The sequence below is a fragment of the Vulpes vulpes genome, chromosome 1, assembly GCF_048418805.1.
Source record: "Vulpes vulpes isolate BD-2025 chromosome 1, VulVul3, whole genome shotgun sequence".
NCBI classification, from domain to species: Eukaryota; Metazoa; Chordata; class Mammalia; order Carnivora; family Canidae; genus Vulpes; species Vulpes vulpes.
The window spans coordinates 194,609,637-194,626,789 of NC_132780.1; the positions used below are offsets into that span (position 1 = coordinate 194,609,637).

The 17,153-nt window shown below is 37.9% G+C and overlaps 1 protein-coding gene across 3 annotated transcripts in view; it reads right to left on the minus strand.

Annotated features, from left to right (window-relative positions):
• The window catches only part of SESN1 (sestrin 1), a 99,765-nt gene that overhangs the window by 12,514 nt on the left and 70,098 nt on the right, over positions 1 to 17,153 (minus strand). Inside the window, exons 1-4 of one of the 3 annotated variants that reach the window (XM_026005782.2) lie at positions 9,786 to 10,014; positions 2,167 to 2,232; positions 1,193 to 1,393; positions 177 to 359 (exon numbers count right to left, since the gene is read on the minus strand). In XM_026005782.2, the coding sequence (XP_025861567.1) occupies positions 177 to 359; positions 1,193 to 1,363 (354 nt within the window). In that variant the 5' untranslated portion in view covers positions 1,364 to 1,393; positions 2,167 to 2,232; positions 9,786 to 10,014. Of the gene's footprint in view, positions 1 to 176; positions 360 to 1,192; positions 1,394 to 2,166; positions 2,233 to 9,146; positions 9,401 to 9,785; positions 10,015 to 17,153 lie in introns of those variants that run through there. The other 2 variants (XM_072738425.1, XM_026005781.2) reach the window with 2 other exon arrangements.

Below are 17,153 nucleotides of genomic sequence, written 5' to 3' on the forward strand. Positions count from 1 at the left end.
TAATTAATGATCCTAGAGGTTAATAAGAAAGACTAGGGAGAAGTTCAAGGGGGTAGTACAAAACTCTGTACTTTCTGTGCCATTTTTCTGTAAATCTAAAATTGCTCTAAAAAAATAAAGTATTTTTTAAAAAATCATTTTTTAAGTAACACCCTAGATATATCACATCTACTTACCTCAATATGTTCTTTGGTAATAAGCCAAGGCCTATGGGCTAACACTTTGTTAAGTTCTCCTAAATTTTGTAGTTTTTGAGGAGCATTCTCTAAACCATTAAGCCACTTGGGGTCCCCACCAACATGAAGGAAATCATTTACATGGAGGTTCACTAAGTAGGAACACTGATGTCTTGCTGCAGCCTTAAGAGAAAACAGAAGATCAATCTAACTATATATATTAAAATCTTCCTTTATAATGTGCAAAAGAGCAAGTTTTTGATTAGTTTGTTTATAAGTTTTCCATAAATTACAGAAATGTGGTTTTACATAAACATTAAAAAAAATTACATATACCACAGAAAGTACCTCATAAAAATCCCAAGAACAAACAAAATATCTGATAAAAGTATCTGAGCCTTAGAAATTGTGTTTATATAACAACTTGCAGATCCTCAGATTAACAAACTTCAATTAAAGTGCCAACCATAAAATAATGGAGTATAATTTACAAATAAAAAACGAGTAGCACCACTTATGTCAATGTGAACTACTTGTAATAATGGAATAGATCTTATATTCTTCTTTATTCTCATTTAATGGAAAATGGTTCTGAATAGTATATACTTTTTTTTTTTTTTTTTACTGTTACACTTGAAAGTATACTTTATTTATTTATTTATTTATTTATTTATTTATTTATTTATTTATTTATGATAGTCACAGAGAGAGAGAGAGGCAGAGACACAGGCAGAGGGAGAAGCAGGCTCCATGCACCGGTAGCCCGACGTGGGATTCGATCCCGGGTCTCCAGGATCGCGCCCTGGGCCAAAGGCAGGCGCCAAACCGCTGCGCCACCCAGGGATCCCACACTTGAAAGTATACTTATTTAGAAAGAGGAAAACCATATCCTACCTAACAGGAATCCAATTAGAAGTCAGAATAGAAGTATTTATCCCTGTGTTTAAAGCATTAACCATCTGTTAAAAACATTAATAAAGGAGGCAGAAAGAATTTTTCACTTAATGTTTACAAACCATAATTCCGATGTAGTGCCGATAATGTAAAGGTAATGGCCCATCCATTTGCAGTAGATAGTGTTGAGTTTTTAGAAAACTTTCTAGATATTGTGGGTGAAAAACCATCACTAATGTAATGTTATCCAAACGACCCAAAGCAGCAAAAGAATCTGCAAATAAGGTGTGCATCTGTGCGTCTTCACTCCCCACTTGGAGAATCTGTATAAAAGAGAGGAAAACCATGGTTACATAAATTGTAAATTGGTGTTAGAATGCAGTGCATACCTATTTTAAGTGTCATCTAGAAGCAGGTTAAATGTGAGCTGAGAGAGAGGTTATAATTCTGAAAATTTAACTCAACTGGTAGCAAGACAGAAGAATAAACAGTCACATATTATGTAGAAGGAGATAAATAAAAAAGCCTGAACATTAAAGGCCATCTAGATAGGCTGCTTGCAGACTTGGTCAGAATCCAAATAAAGCAGCAGATTTAGATTATCAAATTTGCAGACACTAAAGCTTTTCCCCTTTCCTTTTAACATCTACTCTCACTTATTTATAGACAACCAAAATTAACGGCAAACAATCTTTAAAAACAAAGCATAGGAGCCTTCACATATTTAGAATTAAAGATACAATCTTGCCTTGATACCAGCCTGCGGAGATGGCCAAGACCAAGTAACTCAGCTTATGGGCATACACCTAAACATCTAAATATAAAGGAGATGGTGTTTCACTGGTCAAAAACAAGTCTGGCCTTTCCTTGATTTTAAATATGGGTGTTAGAAAAGCACCATGAAATACTAGAAATCAACATGATTATAACAGCTTTCTAATCCCACAGATTCACTGCCAAAGCATGATAATTAACTGTGATCAACTCTGTGTAAAACATGTTGTTGTCCAACAGTTGTTCAGATGCCAAGATGTGGGTCATGAAAGCTTTTCCTTAAAAGCATATGGTTCACTATGTACTTTCACAAACAACATACCTCCTTTTCTGGTATGAATCTGCTTGGTCCGTGTCCTAGTGGTCGAGGAATTCTAATTCCAAGTTCCTAGAAAAGAAAATTACACCATCTTAAGCCTCCAGCTGTAAACAACATGAACTGAGGCTACAGGAATAGGAGGGAAAAACAACCAGTTGAACAGAGACAGGCTTGTTTTGGTGGTTTGTTTTCAATGCCATATATACATATATACATACACACACACACACACACACTCACACACCAACTCCTCTGTTTGCATTGCATAGCTGACAACAGCTTATAACATGACTCTAACTAAAAACAATAAAACCTGTTTCACTAAAACCAGAGTTTTGCATAAAGTACTTGGCAGAAAATCTAGAACAGAAAGTTCAGCACATAGCAACCAACCCTGTGGATTGTCAGTGATACAAAATAAGACCAATGTGTTTGTACATCCAAAACTCAACAAACCAAAACATCAATCCCTGTGTATCTTGTCAGGAAATGAGAAAGCACTAACTTTTACATAGATGTCTTAAACTGAAAAAGAGTGTAATTATTATTAGATCTATAATAACACTTCACAATAAGAGAAGAAATACTATGAAAAATAAAAAGTAGTTACTTAAATCCACAAAAGGGAAAGTACTGCAGGGCATGTTTCTCTAAACTGTGGCAGAGTAAAACAATCTTAGAGAAAGTAATTTTTTTGAGTTTGCTTTAAATTTTTTACATACTATAATGGTATCAACTTTGCATATATTTTAGAGAAACTCAACTAATTAAGAAATAAAGGTTTTCTGCCCTTTGACATAGTGAATCTAGAATCCTGTACTTGGAATCTACTAAAATCCTTTATTTTATGTGACAGCATAGCACAGTTAACAAAAACTGATAATCAAGTGGTAGGGGGTCCATCTTTTCCCCCAACACAGAGTGCCTACAGAAACAAAACCAAATTAATACAACCTTTTGTTCTTTAAGGTTCATGTCTTATCAATCTGGTTTCTTAAAAAAAACAAAACAAAAAAAATTCCTAGAGTTTACATATCTAAATATTAACTCTTGCTTATACAATTACATACAAATCTTATTTCTACGCTACACTGCTTCCAAAAGTCCAACAAGATGATCCTTTTAAAGCAAATAAGGGGGGAGAAGGTAGACAGAGATGAATAGGTGTCAGCAATTCAAAAAATCTGGTCCAAGTGAATGAAAACCTTTTAAGCAGAATGGGTTTTTTAAAATTAAGCCAGCAGGACAAAACTGAAGAAAATCTTTATTGGGAGAATTTAAGACTTGGATTCAGGGTAGGCTATCATTGCCAACTAAATCTATGAAATATAATTCAAATAGTCTTGTATTGGAAGTTAGTAATGTCTTATTCCACACTTTTACTGTACATAGCAATACTCTATACCCTTCATTAGAGGAGGCACTCAGTTCGCTGGCCGTGTGTGTGTCTTGATTTTAACAGCCTATTTTTTAATAGGCTAATATTTTTTAATTGCAAGAAAAAACTCCACATTCCTGCTATTCAATACATCATCTTGGCACAAATGCAGCCATTTATATAAAACAATGACTCTATCAGCCTTTCTAACTGCTGAATTTCTGATCCAATTACATAGATTTCAAACAAGATATACTGGGCAAAACATTAAGGTTAAAATCAGTATTTATTCCTTCTCATTTCTTCACTATCTTATTTAAATAAAATGGATTTTAGGAAAACACCCATTTTAAGGTTTTATTATTCATTTTATACCTAAGAGACACTACTATTCTTGAGGCTTTAGTACATTTAAAAAGGTAGTATTTCAAATGGAGGAGAAAAGGATTATTCAACAAATAATCTTGATACAACCAGAAAATCTAAACTGCCACTCAGAAAAAAGTGAAGTTGGAACCATAAATCATACTTGACTCCACAACAAATCAGAGGTAAATGTAAAAACAAAAACAAAACAAAACAAAAAAACATTAGTGTTAGAAGAAAACACTCATGGAATGAAGTTAGGCCTAAGAGTGCCATAAAAACCCAGACGTTACACACTAGGAGACTGATAAATTTGATGACATAAAAATACTTTCACATGGGAAAAATAAACATATAAAAAGTCAAAAGCAAACAGAAAACTGAGAAATACATTTGCAACTCCTCCATCAAAAGGGTTAAATTTCTTGAATACATAAGATTCCTACAAATAAGAAAGAAAACCCCCAACAAGTTGATAGAAAAATGAACAAAGGACATGGACAGTTCAAAAAAACGAAATACAAATGGCTGAAAAATTATCACCCTCACAATAAACCTTCAAGTTAACTACACAGAGATACTATTTCTCACCCAAAAGATTGCTTAAGATCAAAAGTTTAGTAACAGGCTGTGAAGAGAGGTTGAGAAGTAGCCATTCATTACTTTTATGTTTCTGATGTGAGTGTTCTGAACTGTGAGGAAATTCGATCCAAAAATACGTAAGTATAAACTACTACAACCCACAGAGAGGGCATTTTGTAATAATGATTGAAATTAAAAAGTCAGAAATCCTTTGAGTCAACAACTTCATCTTAAATGTTAACCTGTACACAGAAATGTCATATGTAAAAAGACAATCACTGCAACATTGTTTCTAACAGTATAAGATATAAAACAATCTAAGTGCTCATCAACAGGACTATTTCAATGTAGTATGACCATAGACTGGAATAGCATGCAGTCCTTACAAAGAATGAAGCAATTCTACATGAGTTGGCTTTAAAATATCTCCAAGATAGATACACATATATATAGGTAGATATAAGTGTATATATCTCTATATAAACATATACCTATATTATTATACATTATTTATATTACTTAATATATTAATTATATATTATTAATATATCAATCATATATATTATATTAATTATATCTATATTAATTATATCTATATTAAAACCTATATATGGAGAGGTAGCGTGTAGGGAGCAAAGTGCCTAATATGTATGTATGTATTATGTTACTACCTGTAAGGAGAAGGAAAACATTAGCAATTCCATTTCTAGGACTTTACATTTACATTAGCAACATATGGGTGGCATATATATATTTTTAGTAACAAGACTGATAGCACATGGGCTTCAAAACAAAAAGGCTGAATTATATTATTTGGTTTTGTTTCTATACCAAATATATATTGAGCTCAAATATATATCGAGCTATCATAAAACAATAGCTTTAGAATTCCAGGAAACTATCAGTGTTTCAGAAATGGAGTATCTTCCTATAGGTATGGCCAAGGGTCTTTCCCAATGGTCCTATGTAATTGTCAAGTCTGTAAAGTCCACCCCTACAGCCAAATTTAGTGATTATAATGGTTATCACTGTCTCCCAATTCCTTGCCTTCAATGGGCAAAACCTTCCTTTCCCAATTCCTTTAAAAATATATTCCTTTAGAATGAAAAACTATGTGTTTCAAAGAAGGATGTTAATCAAAAGCAAACATTCTTGGGAATGGATTATAGTAGACTATTATATGCCAATAGCCTCTTAGTGTTAAGGTCATATTCATTTATCGATGAGGTATAAGTCTGGCAAGAAAGCTGGAGACAGTAAGTAGAAAAACTGAAGAAAGGAATGGAAAAAAGTCTCTGACATTTGAGATTCTAATTTCATTATTTTCCTTAAGGCTAGTTCCAGATAAAGTTTTACCCAGCTCACACTTAGACTACCAAGGTTAATTTCCTACTAAGCTGAAAAGGTTGTGACAGGTTTGTGCTATTCCTAAAAAGGAGAAAGGGAAATGGTAGGAAGGAAAAGGAGAGGAAGTAAAAGACAGACTGGGGGTGGGGGAAGGGAGACACTGGTTTTCTTAAAAAAAAAAATCACCACGTCTTTCTCAAAAAGAGTTGATCAAGACTGATATAATGGAAAATATAGTTAGTGCTGCTCTAAACTCACATCAATTTACTCTCCTAGATTTGAAGGCTAGACTCAAAAAGATGTCCCTTGTTCTCTTTCTTACTTAATAGACTAGGTACATGAGAAGAATACAAGAATATGACTTGAGGAACTCTAAGACTCCATTCCAATTTATCCTAGTCTAGATTCAGGCAGGAAAGAGATTTTATAATTTATATTTACAGATATCAAATTATATATATTTATAGAACATAAGCTATAAAATAATTACATATTATACTTTAAAAATATTAGTACATAATTTGAAATCAAGTACTTCGTTCTGTTAGTGAGTGGTGGAGAGAGAGGCCGAATCTAGGAAATCTGGTTCCACAGTTGGTGTTTTTAATTTTTACTCTTTTGAGCCTTTTTAAGAGTTTCTGATACCTAAAAGGTCCTTCTAGATACCACTGTTAGCATAAAACAGTATTTTTGGTTCCTAAAAGGTTAAGTGTTTCAGTTTTCTGGAAAATTCATTTTTGAAACACTTTTTTTCCTAGTCAACATGACAAATTAGTTACTGCTCTATTTTCTAGCAGGTACTGATTTAAAAAAGGTACGGCAGGTCTTCAATAGGGTGATCATAAGCCAAACTAACTGTGTTTCATAACTTCAATTATGCCTTATCTGTAGCTGTTAAAGAAAATGAATTACAGACTTTGAACAAATTTTGGCCAATCCAGATTCTAAGAGGCAGAACTGCCAACAGCAAATGGCCTTGTTTAAAAAGCAGATGTAGATGCTAATCACAGCACAAACCTCACAGGCTCTTGGTGAAGGTGTGGCTGGAAAAACTAACATGGGAACTAACAGTTCTCTCTCCTCTCAACAATCCTCCTAATCAGCATTTTGAAAAAGAGAGCAACAGCCTCTGCCGTGACAACACTGCTGCAAATCTGACATAATACCTATTTTTTCATTAGTGTATAATACTGACACACTCATTTTCACAATATGAAAATTCTTAGCAAATGTTGACAGTACCGCAGTATATACATATTGTATGTTTCACTGTGTGAATCAGTGTGTGTACACTAAAAGTACTGTTCTAATCATAATTTCCCAATTTACTAAAGGTACATTTATGAATCTATAGCAATAACCTTAGGTGAAAGAATGAATGATTTGCCACAAGTGCAAAATAAAAGCATTTCTTGGCTTATGGTGTTTACCCACTTGCAAAACCAGTTAAAAAGTAAATACAATTGGACCATTTGAATGATTTTTCTCACAACACTTGGGCCACTTTTAAAAAACTGTCCAGATGCTTAATGCAAATAACCACAAAACTGGTATTTTTGCTTTAAAAAAATTACAAAAGCAGTATCGGCTTTTTCAAACAAACTTCAACAAGACAATGATAAATTGTGTAACAAGTGAGAGCTCCCACTCCACTCTTCCTCCTTGAGGGGAATCACTGCTTACAGCTGGGTGCTAGCCTTCTGACATTAAGACATTTTGAAGAGAAATACGGAGGTGTAGAAGTGTTATTTCAAAAAATTCCTGTTCTAACAAATATACTGGTGCTTCTTTTAGACTTGTCATTAACTGTTCTTGGGGAACTTAACAAATACTGGAAGTTCAGATACCTCTTTTTCTAGTATCCAGACGTCTATGAAAAACATTCTAAAAAAATAACCCACGGGCTTCAAATTACTGGATTTGTAAGGCTGACTTGGCCATATGTGTATCCTACACTTTAGTCGGGAGTTCCATCCCTGAAAGGTGTTTCATTTTAAAGCACCATGGTAGCTGGTGAAAAGAGTCATGTTGTTGATTCTTTCGTAAGGTGATGTTTTCCTATAGGGCACTACTTCCTAACTTATTTTCCCACATGTTGGGTGTGTCAAGAATAAAATTCAACTCTACAGATGCTTCCTAGTTTCCTAAACGCAGTCCCATAGGCACTATAATCAATGTGCAAGCTGAAATGTATCTATCTCTTTATCTTCCAGTTTACGCGGCTATATTTAGAAATTCTAAATCTGTGCAAGAACCAGGATCCTGCGCACAAATACCACCAGAAATAACCGATCTATTCAAGCAGGATAACTGGGGATCACTTCTACTCAAAATGAGAAGAGACAGGTCATGGCCTGCAAACGGAAACCATGAATGCTATTTCAACCCTTGCACACATTTTTCTTTCTTTGATGGACTTTCCAAAGCAACAGTTACATTAATTATTGTGTTATCTGTAAACAGTCAAGCGCGTATCACCCACCTACAAATGCCAAAATCTAGAAAAGTCTGTTCTACATCCCTCCTGTTAAGGCTACGTGAATGCGGGGGGCAGGCTCGCGACGTAAACTCCATTTACGAAGAAATACAAATCCTAAAACGGAGTCATTTAAGTGGGCAATGCTGCAGAAAAATGACCTTCCATCCAGGTTGCTTGAGCTAAGGCAACGCAGTGTTTCAACTCAGATTTTAATCACAGTTTCTCCTTTGTCGCCCTTTGAGTCAAAAGGCTCAAATTCTAGCTATTAGGTTTATTAGTGACTTTCAAACGGGGCGCGATTCTCCACCACTTAGAAGCCCCCCCCCCCCCCCCCCCCAGGCTATTTCAGGCACAAGAGATGCTGATACACGGCGGCCGCCTCGACCTCGGGCGCTGGGGGCTCGCGCACCCCAGGCAGCATCGTCTCCTCGGATGCAAACAGTTTTTTTTTTTCCCCTTTTGCAAGTAGGAGGCCAAGGGAGCGGAGGTCACTGCTAAGGGTTGTGAGACGACGCGGAGGGGAAAGAGCGAATCGCTGTGTTCGGCCCCAGCTTGCGGGGACTTGCAGGGGACGCGGCGTTACTGACGTTCCCGAGCCGCGCAGCGAACCACCGGCCGCCGCAGCCGCCGCAGCCTCCGCGTTTTCCGCTCGGGGCCGACCCGCCGTGGAAACCCCGTCCCCGAGCCGCCCCCGCCCCCTCCCGGGAGCGCCCTCCTCCTCCGCAGCCGCGGGGCGCCGAGGCGGGGCGGCTTCGCGGCCGGGGCAGCCCCCGCGCCCCGCCGGGTGCCCGCCCGCCCGCCCGCCCGCCCGCCGGCCCCGAGCCCGGGTACCTCGTCCTGGCCGCGGCCCCCGCCGCACTGCTTGCAGCCCAGCAGCTCCGAGACGGCCAGCGAGGCCGTGTACGCCGCGTTCGCGGGGGCGGCCAGGCGCATGTCGGCGCGAGGGCCGCTGCGGACGAGCGGGAGGGCCCGGCGGGGCGGTGCGGGGCGGTGCGGAGGCGGCGGCGGCGAGCGCGGACCGGCGGGGCTCCCGGCTGCAGCGCCTCCGTCAGCGCCGACCGTGGCGGCGGCGCGGCCCGGACAAACAAGCCGCGCGGCCCCGCCCCCGCCGTCACTCCGCCCGCACGGCGGCCGCAGGCGCCAATCCCGGCCCGCGGCGCCGCGGAGCCCCGCCCCCTTCGCGCGGAGGGCGGGCCTGGAGGGGCGGGGCCACGGAGGGGGCGGGGCCGGGGCGGGCCCGGGGCGGGCCCTGGGGGGCTTCGGCCGCGGCCCCCGCCCAGCGCAAAACCGCCGCGGGCGGCCGAGCTCCCCCCGAACCTAAAGCTCCCGTCGCGGACGAGCTGGGTCGGCGGGCACCGTGGCCGGAGGGCGCAGCGCGAGCCCCAGGCACCAGGGACGGGCGACGTGCCCCTGCCCCCGGCATCAGCAGTCGGGAGCCTGCCCTCCTCGCACCCGCTCCCGTCCAGGTACCTCGAGCCAAGGAGCATCCAGCCTCTGCCGACCCGGACACCGCCGGGGAGACCCGAGTTCGCTTTACGATTCACGAACTACTGAAATCCCCTCTCCTGTCCCACAATGCCCAACACTGCTGAATGGGCCCGGAACGCTGGACCGAGTACCGGGCTACGGCCTGTATCCAATACACAATTAGTCTTGGTAAGCTCCGCAGAAACCATGAACGTCACTCTCCTACGCAGATAGTATGCCTTGGTGGCCAATCTCGGCATTTCCTTTTTCTTTTCGAGTATATTCGAAGGCTTTAAAATTTTAATGGTCTCTCATAAGTGCCCTGGGTTCTAAAGAAAGAATTTCCTCTATGAAATCTGATGAGGAACTTGAGAAAATATAGGTTACAAAGGAGCATAAATAACTGCTATTGTTGGGCCCGGAGAGCGAATCTCTCAAGTCCTGTGTTTTAACCCTATTTCCTTACATGGCCTCATTAACTTCTTTTAAAAATCGACTGAATAAGATCTCTTCTTTTGCATGCCTGTTCTTGTGTTTTCAAAAGCTTACCTGTTCAGGTTAAAAGAAAAAAGAACATTCTGACAGAAGGAAACAAGCAGAGTGTATCAATAAAAACTGACAGAGAACCAGGACTCCTCCGTGCAAATAAGGTTGTCTTAGAAGTGAGGTTACAATGTCTCAGAGAAGACATTGTAGCTCTTACAGCTCTTAATATGTCATTTTAAAAGCAGGTTAAAATGGTTACTTTTTTTATCTTCTCCAGATAAATAAGATAAATGCTGCATGTTCTCATAGGCTGCTTTTACAAATTGCTAAAGCATGCAAAAAATTTTTACTGGTCAAGAAAAGCAATTTTGGTTAATATTAACATAAAAGAAAAGGCTACAGAGGCTTCCACTCTCTCTCCCTTTGAGCACAGCCACAAAAGCAAACAGTGTAATCAAATGCCCACTCAGTCACAAACAAGTAGCAAAAATAAACGGAATAAATCATCCAATTTGCAGCAATAGCCTCCAAGATAAACTGGTTGTAGATGAATACCTTGGAAACACAAATGGACTTGATACATGAGGTTCTGAGCCATAATGCTAGATAATGAAAGAAGTATGTGAAAATGATGGCTCCGTTTCTGTAAGAGTTGAGCTGTGATTTTTATCTTCTGGAAGGGAGAAAACAGTGGGGTTAGTTGTCTAGTAGGGCATAGCCTTGTTTATGACATTAAAATTATGTCATTGGCAAAATGGAAAATGCTTAACTTTCTATTTTTTAATGAGAGGCAAGGGAAATGCCTGCATTTAGCTAACCCAAAAATGGTTTAAAATAATTAAATGCCAAACTGCAAACTATATATATAGTAGGGTTTGATCTTAGAGCTTGATAAATATTTACTGAAGAAGCATACACTGAAATTGTATGGTATACTGCAATTAGGATTACTTCCTCCCACCCACACCCCAGAAAATTTCAGTTTAATTATTTTGATGCTGCCTTGCATAAAAAGAAAAATAATTTTAACTCATTCTAATTCACTGGTTTACTGAGGACCCTCAAGTCATTAAATGTCAGGAATCCTTTATGGTATCTATAAAGACTGACTTAAGTTCTTCAGAGAGTTCTAATTTCTGCCCTTTACAATAGAGCAGTATGTTGAATTAGTCACTTTATTCTCCAACATAAAAGGGTTGTTTCCAAATAAATCTATAGTAACCAAGAATTCCAACCAATGTACTAACTTGCAAATATCATTGTGTAGATTTCACTTCTGGAAATGATTTGTTTCAAATCATTCAATAAAAAGTTTGCAATTTCCAAAGATTTTGCTTCTTGAGAAGGCCAGATGTCTTGAAGGTTTTTCTCCTAATGAGAAAATAACTGATATAATCAGTTAGGGCTATGCATGTCATAGGCATATAATAAACATCTGCTTAAAAAAATGAAATCTTGAGCACAGAACAGTAATTGGAAAGGATTATGCTTTTGATATTTATCACAGTTTATCATTATAGGCCAGCAGTTACTTTATAAAGTCTGCTACTTAAACATTTCAACATTTCTTCTAGGAAGAATCCTGATATCCAATCTAAGAAGTAACAGTCATTCTGAAATACTTCCTTTCCTCTAAAAATGTTTTGGTAGACTTAGCAGTATCAAGGTGAGGTTTTTGTATCTGTATTTAGCAGTAATGGTCTCAACTCTTTAATTTTCTCAAGAACGAGGTGACATACCTATGTAAAAGCAAAGTGGTATCAAATGACTTTATCTGAGCTGAGAACTATGATGTATTAGAGAGTCTGGACTTGAAGTTTTGGTGTAAGACAGGCTTCCTGAAGGAAGAACATCTGAACTGGAGCTTAGAGGTTTGGTGGAGAGGTCTTGGCATGAAAATTTAGGGGGCGGACAGGAGGGAAGGCTTGAGAGTAGAGAGTTCTAAGCAAAGGAACCAGTACGTGCAAAGGCCCAAAGTCAGGAGAGAGAGAGTGGTCCAAACAGGGACACTAAATAAAGCAAATTTATTTGGTCTGGAAGGACGGGAGTATGGACAGAGAGTTCAAGTAAAAGATCAACAGTAAGGAGGGAACTTGTTCAAGCTTCATTGAAGAATGTAAATTTCATTCTTAAGTTGACTGTGGAGTTACTGAAAGTTTTAAACAGTAGAAAAACATCAGATTTGCTTTTATTAAGGTTTAGAAAAATATACTAGAAGGGGCAAAATTGTGGAGACAGAGAGATGAGCTAGCAAGGCTGTTGAGGCAGTATGGTGGGTCTGAACAATAAGAATGAGGCAAAGTATAGGGATGAAGGTGGGTTTTCTCTAACATATTTCTTGGGAAAGGAAATCATGGCTCATACTCTTGTTTTTGAAATTGAGGAAATTTCAGATTAGCTGCTGTCTGACCAACTGGATTCCCTACTCCATTAGACTTTTAAACATATAGTTAATTCATGGAACAGGTATATTTTAGTAGAATGCTTACCAGGCCAAAAGGCATAGTCACACTTTCATGGACCACATATTAAACCTTGAATATTCCCATTAACCAAAGGAATTATATTAAAGTACTACAGATTTGTAGATCTATTCATTAGAATAGGAATTCTATTTAATAACTGGTTAGAAAACACACATAGCAGTGGTTTCAGCCATTAAACCAAAGAACGTCTTTTAAGAGTGGGCTTAAAGCATTCTTGAAAAATGCCCTATTATCATTTAAAACATTTAGAATGAATACTGGTTTATAAGATTACTTCTGCTTACTAATTTTGTCAAGATTTTTTTCCTGCAGCTCATATCTTCCTGTTTTTATATATATAGCTTGTCTGCTAAGCACTTTTTTCCTTTCAACATGTTTTGAGTACAGTGAGATCCTTTTAGCACTGAACTTTAATTTTACATTGTTCTCTTATTTGTCCTCTACTTTTCTCACTTCTTCAATTTAATTTTTAGAATTTATCACTTATAAAGGAGTAAGACTGTTGACAGATCTTTGCCCTCATTTTATCCTTTGGGATTTCTTCTTTTAGAAGTGCAGTTTTAAATCTCTACATAGGGCTTTAGAAACATAGGCTATCACCCATATTGGTAACTAAGCAGTATTCCAAACAATGTCACTGGTTTTAAATAAGAAAATCACATTCCCCTAAAGAATAAACATGTTAAATTGGGGTCAGATTTTTCCAGGCTAATAAAACTAGTAACTTACCAACTTCTACCTATCTGTAACTGACATGTATACGGCAGATAATTATTTCTATTTCCAAATTTATAAAACAGAAACTCGTAAGTATGGGTAACTTGTCCAAGATTGTAAAAGTGGCAAAATGCCATCAGGGATTAGAACCCAGGTCTATCTGAATCCAGAGCAGCAAAAGCTGGGTTGCCTCTTTTTTTGGGGGGGGGTATAGCATCATTTCCATTTTTATTTTATTATTATTTTTATAATAAATTTATTTTTTATTGGTGTTCAATTTGCCAACATACAGAATAACACCAGTGCTCCTCCCGTCAAGTGCCCCCCTCAGTGCCCGTCACCCATTCACCCCCACCCCCCGCCCTCCTCCCCTTCCACCACCCCTAGTTCGTTTCCCAGAGTTAGGAGTCTTCATGTTCTGTCTCCCTTTTTGATATTTCCCACACATTTCTTCTCCCTTCCCTTCTATTCCCTCTCACTATTATTTATATTCCCCAAATGAATGAGAACATATAATGTTTGTCCCTCTCCGATTGACTTATTTCACTCAGCATAATACCCTCCAGTTCCATCCACGTTGAAGCAAATGGTTGCCTCCTTTAATGAGCATCTTACAAATTTTGATAACTATGTATTAGTCTCAGTTCTTGATTCTGAGGACAAAAGGGAAGGCAAAAAAGAAAAGCTTCTCTCCCTTTCTTATACTGAAGATGAGATCTGGTTTAGAAAGAAAAGAAAAGAAAGAAAAGAAAGAAAAGAAAAGAAAAGAAAAGAAAAGAAAAGAGAAAAGAAAGAAAAGAAAAGAAAAGAAGAAAGAAAGAAAGAAAGAAAGAAAGATAGATAGATAGATAGATAGATAGATAGATAGATAGATGGGGTGGCTCAGTGGTTGAGTGTCTAGACGTCTTTGGCTCAAGTCGTGATCCTGGGGTCCTAGGATTGAGTCCCATATCAGGCTCCCCGCGGGAGCCTGCTTCTGTCTCTGCCTCTCTCTCTGTGTCTCTCATGAATAAATAAAATCTTAAAAAAAAAAAAAAAGAGTGAATGAATCATGGAATGAGTGAGCTTGGTCTTTGAGAATTTCTCTTCTCTACTCTACTTCTCATTCCTCTTAGTGTGAGGCCTTTAGTAACCTCTTGCTACCTACAGCTCCTCTTCTACAGAACTCACCTGAATCTACCCTAAGACTCCACCTGAGTTTATTTGGTCTGGAAGGAGGCACTCATACTACCCTTATTCCTCTTAGAATAACTGGTTAAATGCTAAGAAAAAAGGCTTCTTATTAAACCAATTCACACTATTTATTGTATGAAGTACTTATATCTCATACTAATTTATTTATTTAGTCTGACTGACTCCATAAAATCATATTTTTTTTACTGCTGTATTTTCAATGCCCAAGTGCCTAGCTCACAGTAGACCCTCAATAAATATGTATTGAATGAACTCCACAGAGATATTTCTATTAAAAAAAAAACTTACTCAAGTGAAAGCTTAATAATGAATTTCAAGTTCAATATTTAGTTTATGAAAGATTTAGGCCATCTAGACAAACATTTTTGGAGGTTTCTGGTCTACTATACAGGCAGGCAGACTCTGCTAGGGAATCAGCTTGTCCTTGGGTTGAGCTCCGCTAAAGCAACTTCTGTTTTTCATAGTCTTTCCCCATCTTCTCCATGGGAACCCACAGATACTTCCAAGCTTTATTTTTTTTATTTTTTATTTTTGCTTGCTTTCCTTGCACTACTAAGATAGCTATATAGGTTCAGGCAATGGTATACACGGCTCACTTGTTAGGTCAGGCAGGTATTTACAAGTCAGATACTGCCTGTATACATACCATTGTTTGACAAGATTCATTGAGTATTCTGTAACCAAGTTTGGCTTTCAACATCTTTAGGCCTAAGGTGAAACAACAGGAAATAAAGTGTCTGTTGCCATCTCGTGATTAAATGGGAGACCTCATTAAAAAATGCTACAATTTTTAGAACTGAATTCTCTGCATTATTGTTGAGTTAAATAATAAATGGTTTAATCTGGAATAGGTTGAGGTTCAGGTAAAAAGTTGAGTGTGGCGGGAAATAGGAATTTATCACATATGTATGTAGGAGCTACTGAAAGTTTTAAAGAAGGAGAAAAAGGAAGTGATACAAACTCAAAAAAAAAGGTAACTGAAGACACTAAATATATGACATATTTAAGTAGAAAATATTTCTCAGACCATGTACATATACTACTCTACTGTATAATTTTTGAAATACTTTTTGAGGAGCTGGATTTAAACGTTATCTAAAAGTATATGAAAAAAATATTTTTTAAATTCACAAAGTACTTCTGTTTGTGAGCACAAGGCAAGAGCACAAGGCTGGTTTTAATATGTAACCTGTAATTTTTGAAAGTTTATTTTTTTTAGTAATCTCTACACCTAATATGGGGCTTAAACTCATGACCCTGAGATCAAGAGTCAGATGCTTTACCAACTGAGCCAGTCAGGCACCCCTAAAATCTTTTAATGGAGTTACTTTTTTATTTATAAAAACTATCCTCACCTCCCTATCCATGCCCACCCCACCCCATGATTATTACTACCATGTAGGGAATAGAGATTTACAATGTTTTTCTTATACAGCTCAAAGACTCTCCACTCAGGTCCTCTGTGATAATCTTGAGTTGTAGGCCCTTTAATCTTTTAAATTACCTTCTTTCTTTGTCCCTCCTGAGATCTCTTGTTTTCCAAGAGGGTATTAAGTTGTAGGGCCTTAACCTGGTCACAAAGTACAAGGCCACATCTAGGGACTACCTGAATGTTATTAAGCTTCTCAGAAATAAAATGCCATTCACTGAACTTTCCCATCTGATCATCTGCTCTCCAAAATCCTCACTGTACCACTGTGGGCCATTTCCCTCTTTGTCCACAAAGTACGTATACATTCAGGGCATTGCAGTTCAACAGAGATGTTTATTTTTACTTATCACTACTATCTTTTTGGTTAGCTAAAAATACTCAAAAAAAAAAAAAAAAAAAAAAAAAGAAAGAAAAGAAAAGAAAAGAGCTAAGGCCATTTAAAAATTATGCTTTTTACAGGAGCTCAAATTTTTTTTTTAATGAACTCAAATTTGAACAGAATTCAAGATCATTTCATTTGTAGTAACAGAAAATCTGGTTTTCCTAATTTTTGGCAAATGATTGAGAAATACTCAAATAGGATTTTATTCAGATATTACAAATTGGAGAAGGTAGTATTCATTCTTAATTTGTTATAATGCTAATTTTAAAAATACATTTTGGCATAGGTTTATGTATAGATGTCAGTGCTATTTTACCAATTAACAGAAATCTTGATATAAGCATTCAATCATTATTTATAGAATTTACTGAATGCCAAATTACATGCATTTAATTTCTTAAATCCTATGAAAAAGCAGAAATATCTTGAGTTTGGGTGTCTATTTTATTTAGACTTAACACCTTTCACATAAGTCACACAGATTGGCTGATAGCTTGGGACTGTCAGGGAGCATTAAATGGGGAGTCATTTAGTTTCCTGCCCAATTCTGAAACAGCCAGGCAAACAAAAAACAGAAACCTAGTCTGTAAATCTCTTAACAGACCTTCCAGTTTTAGTTCCCTCAAATTTAAAATGAAGGGCTGGTGAACTTTATAGTCTCTCAAATTATTTCA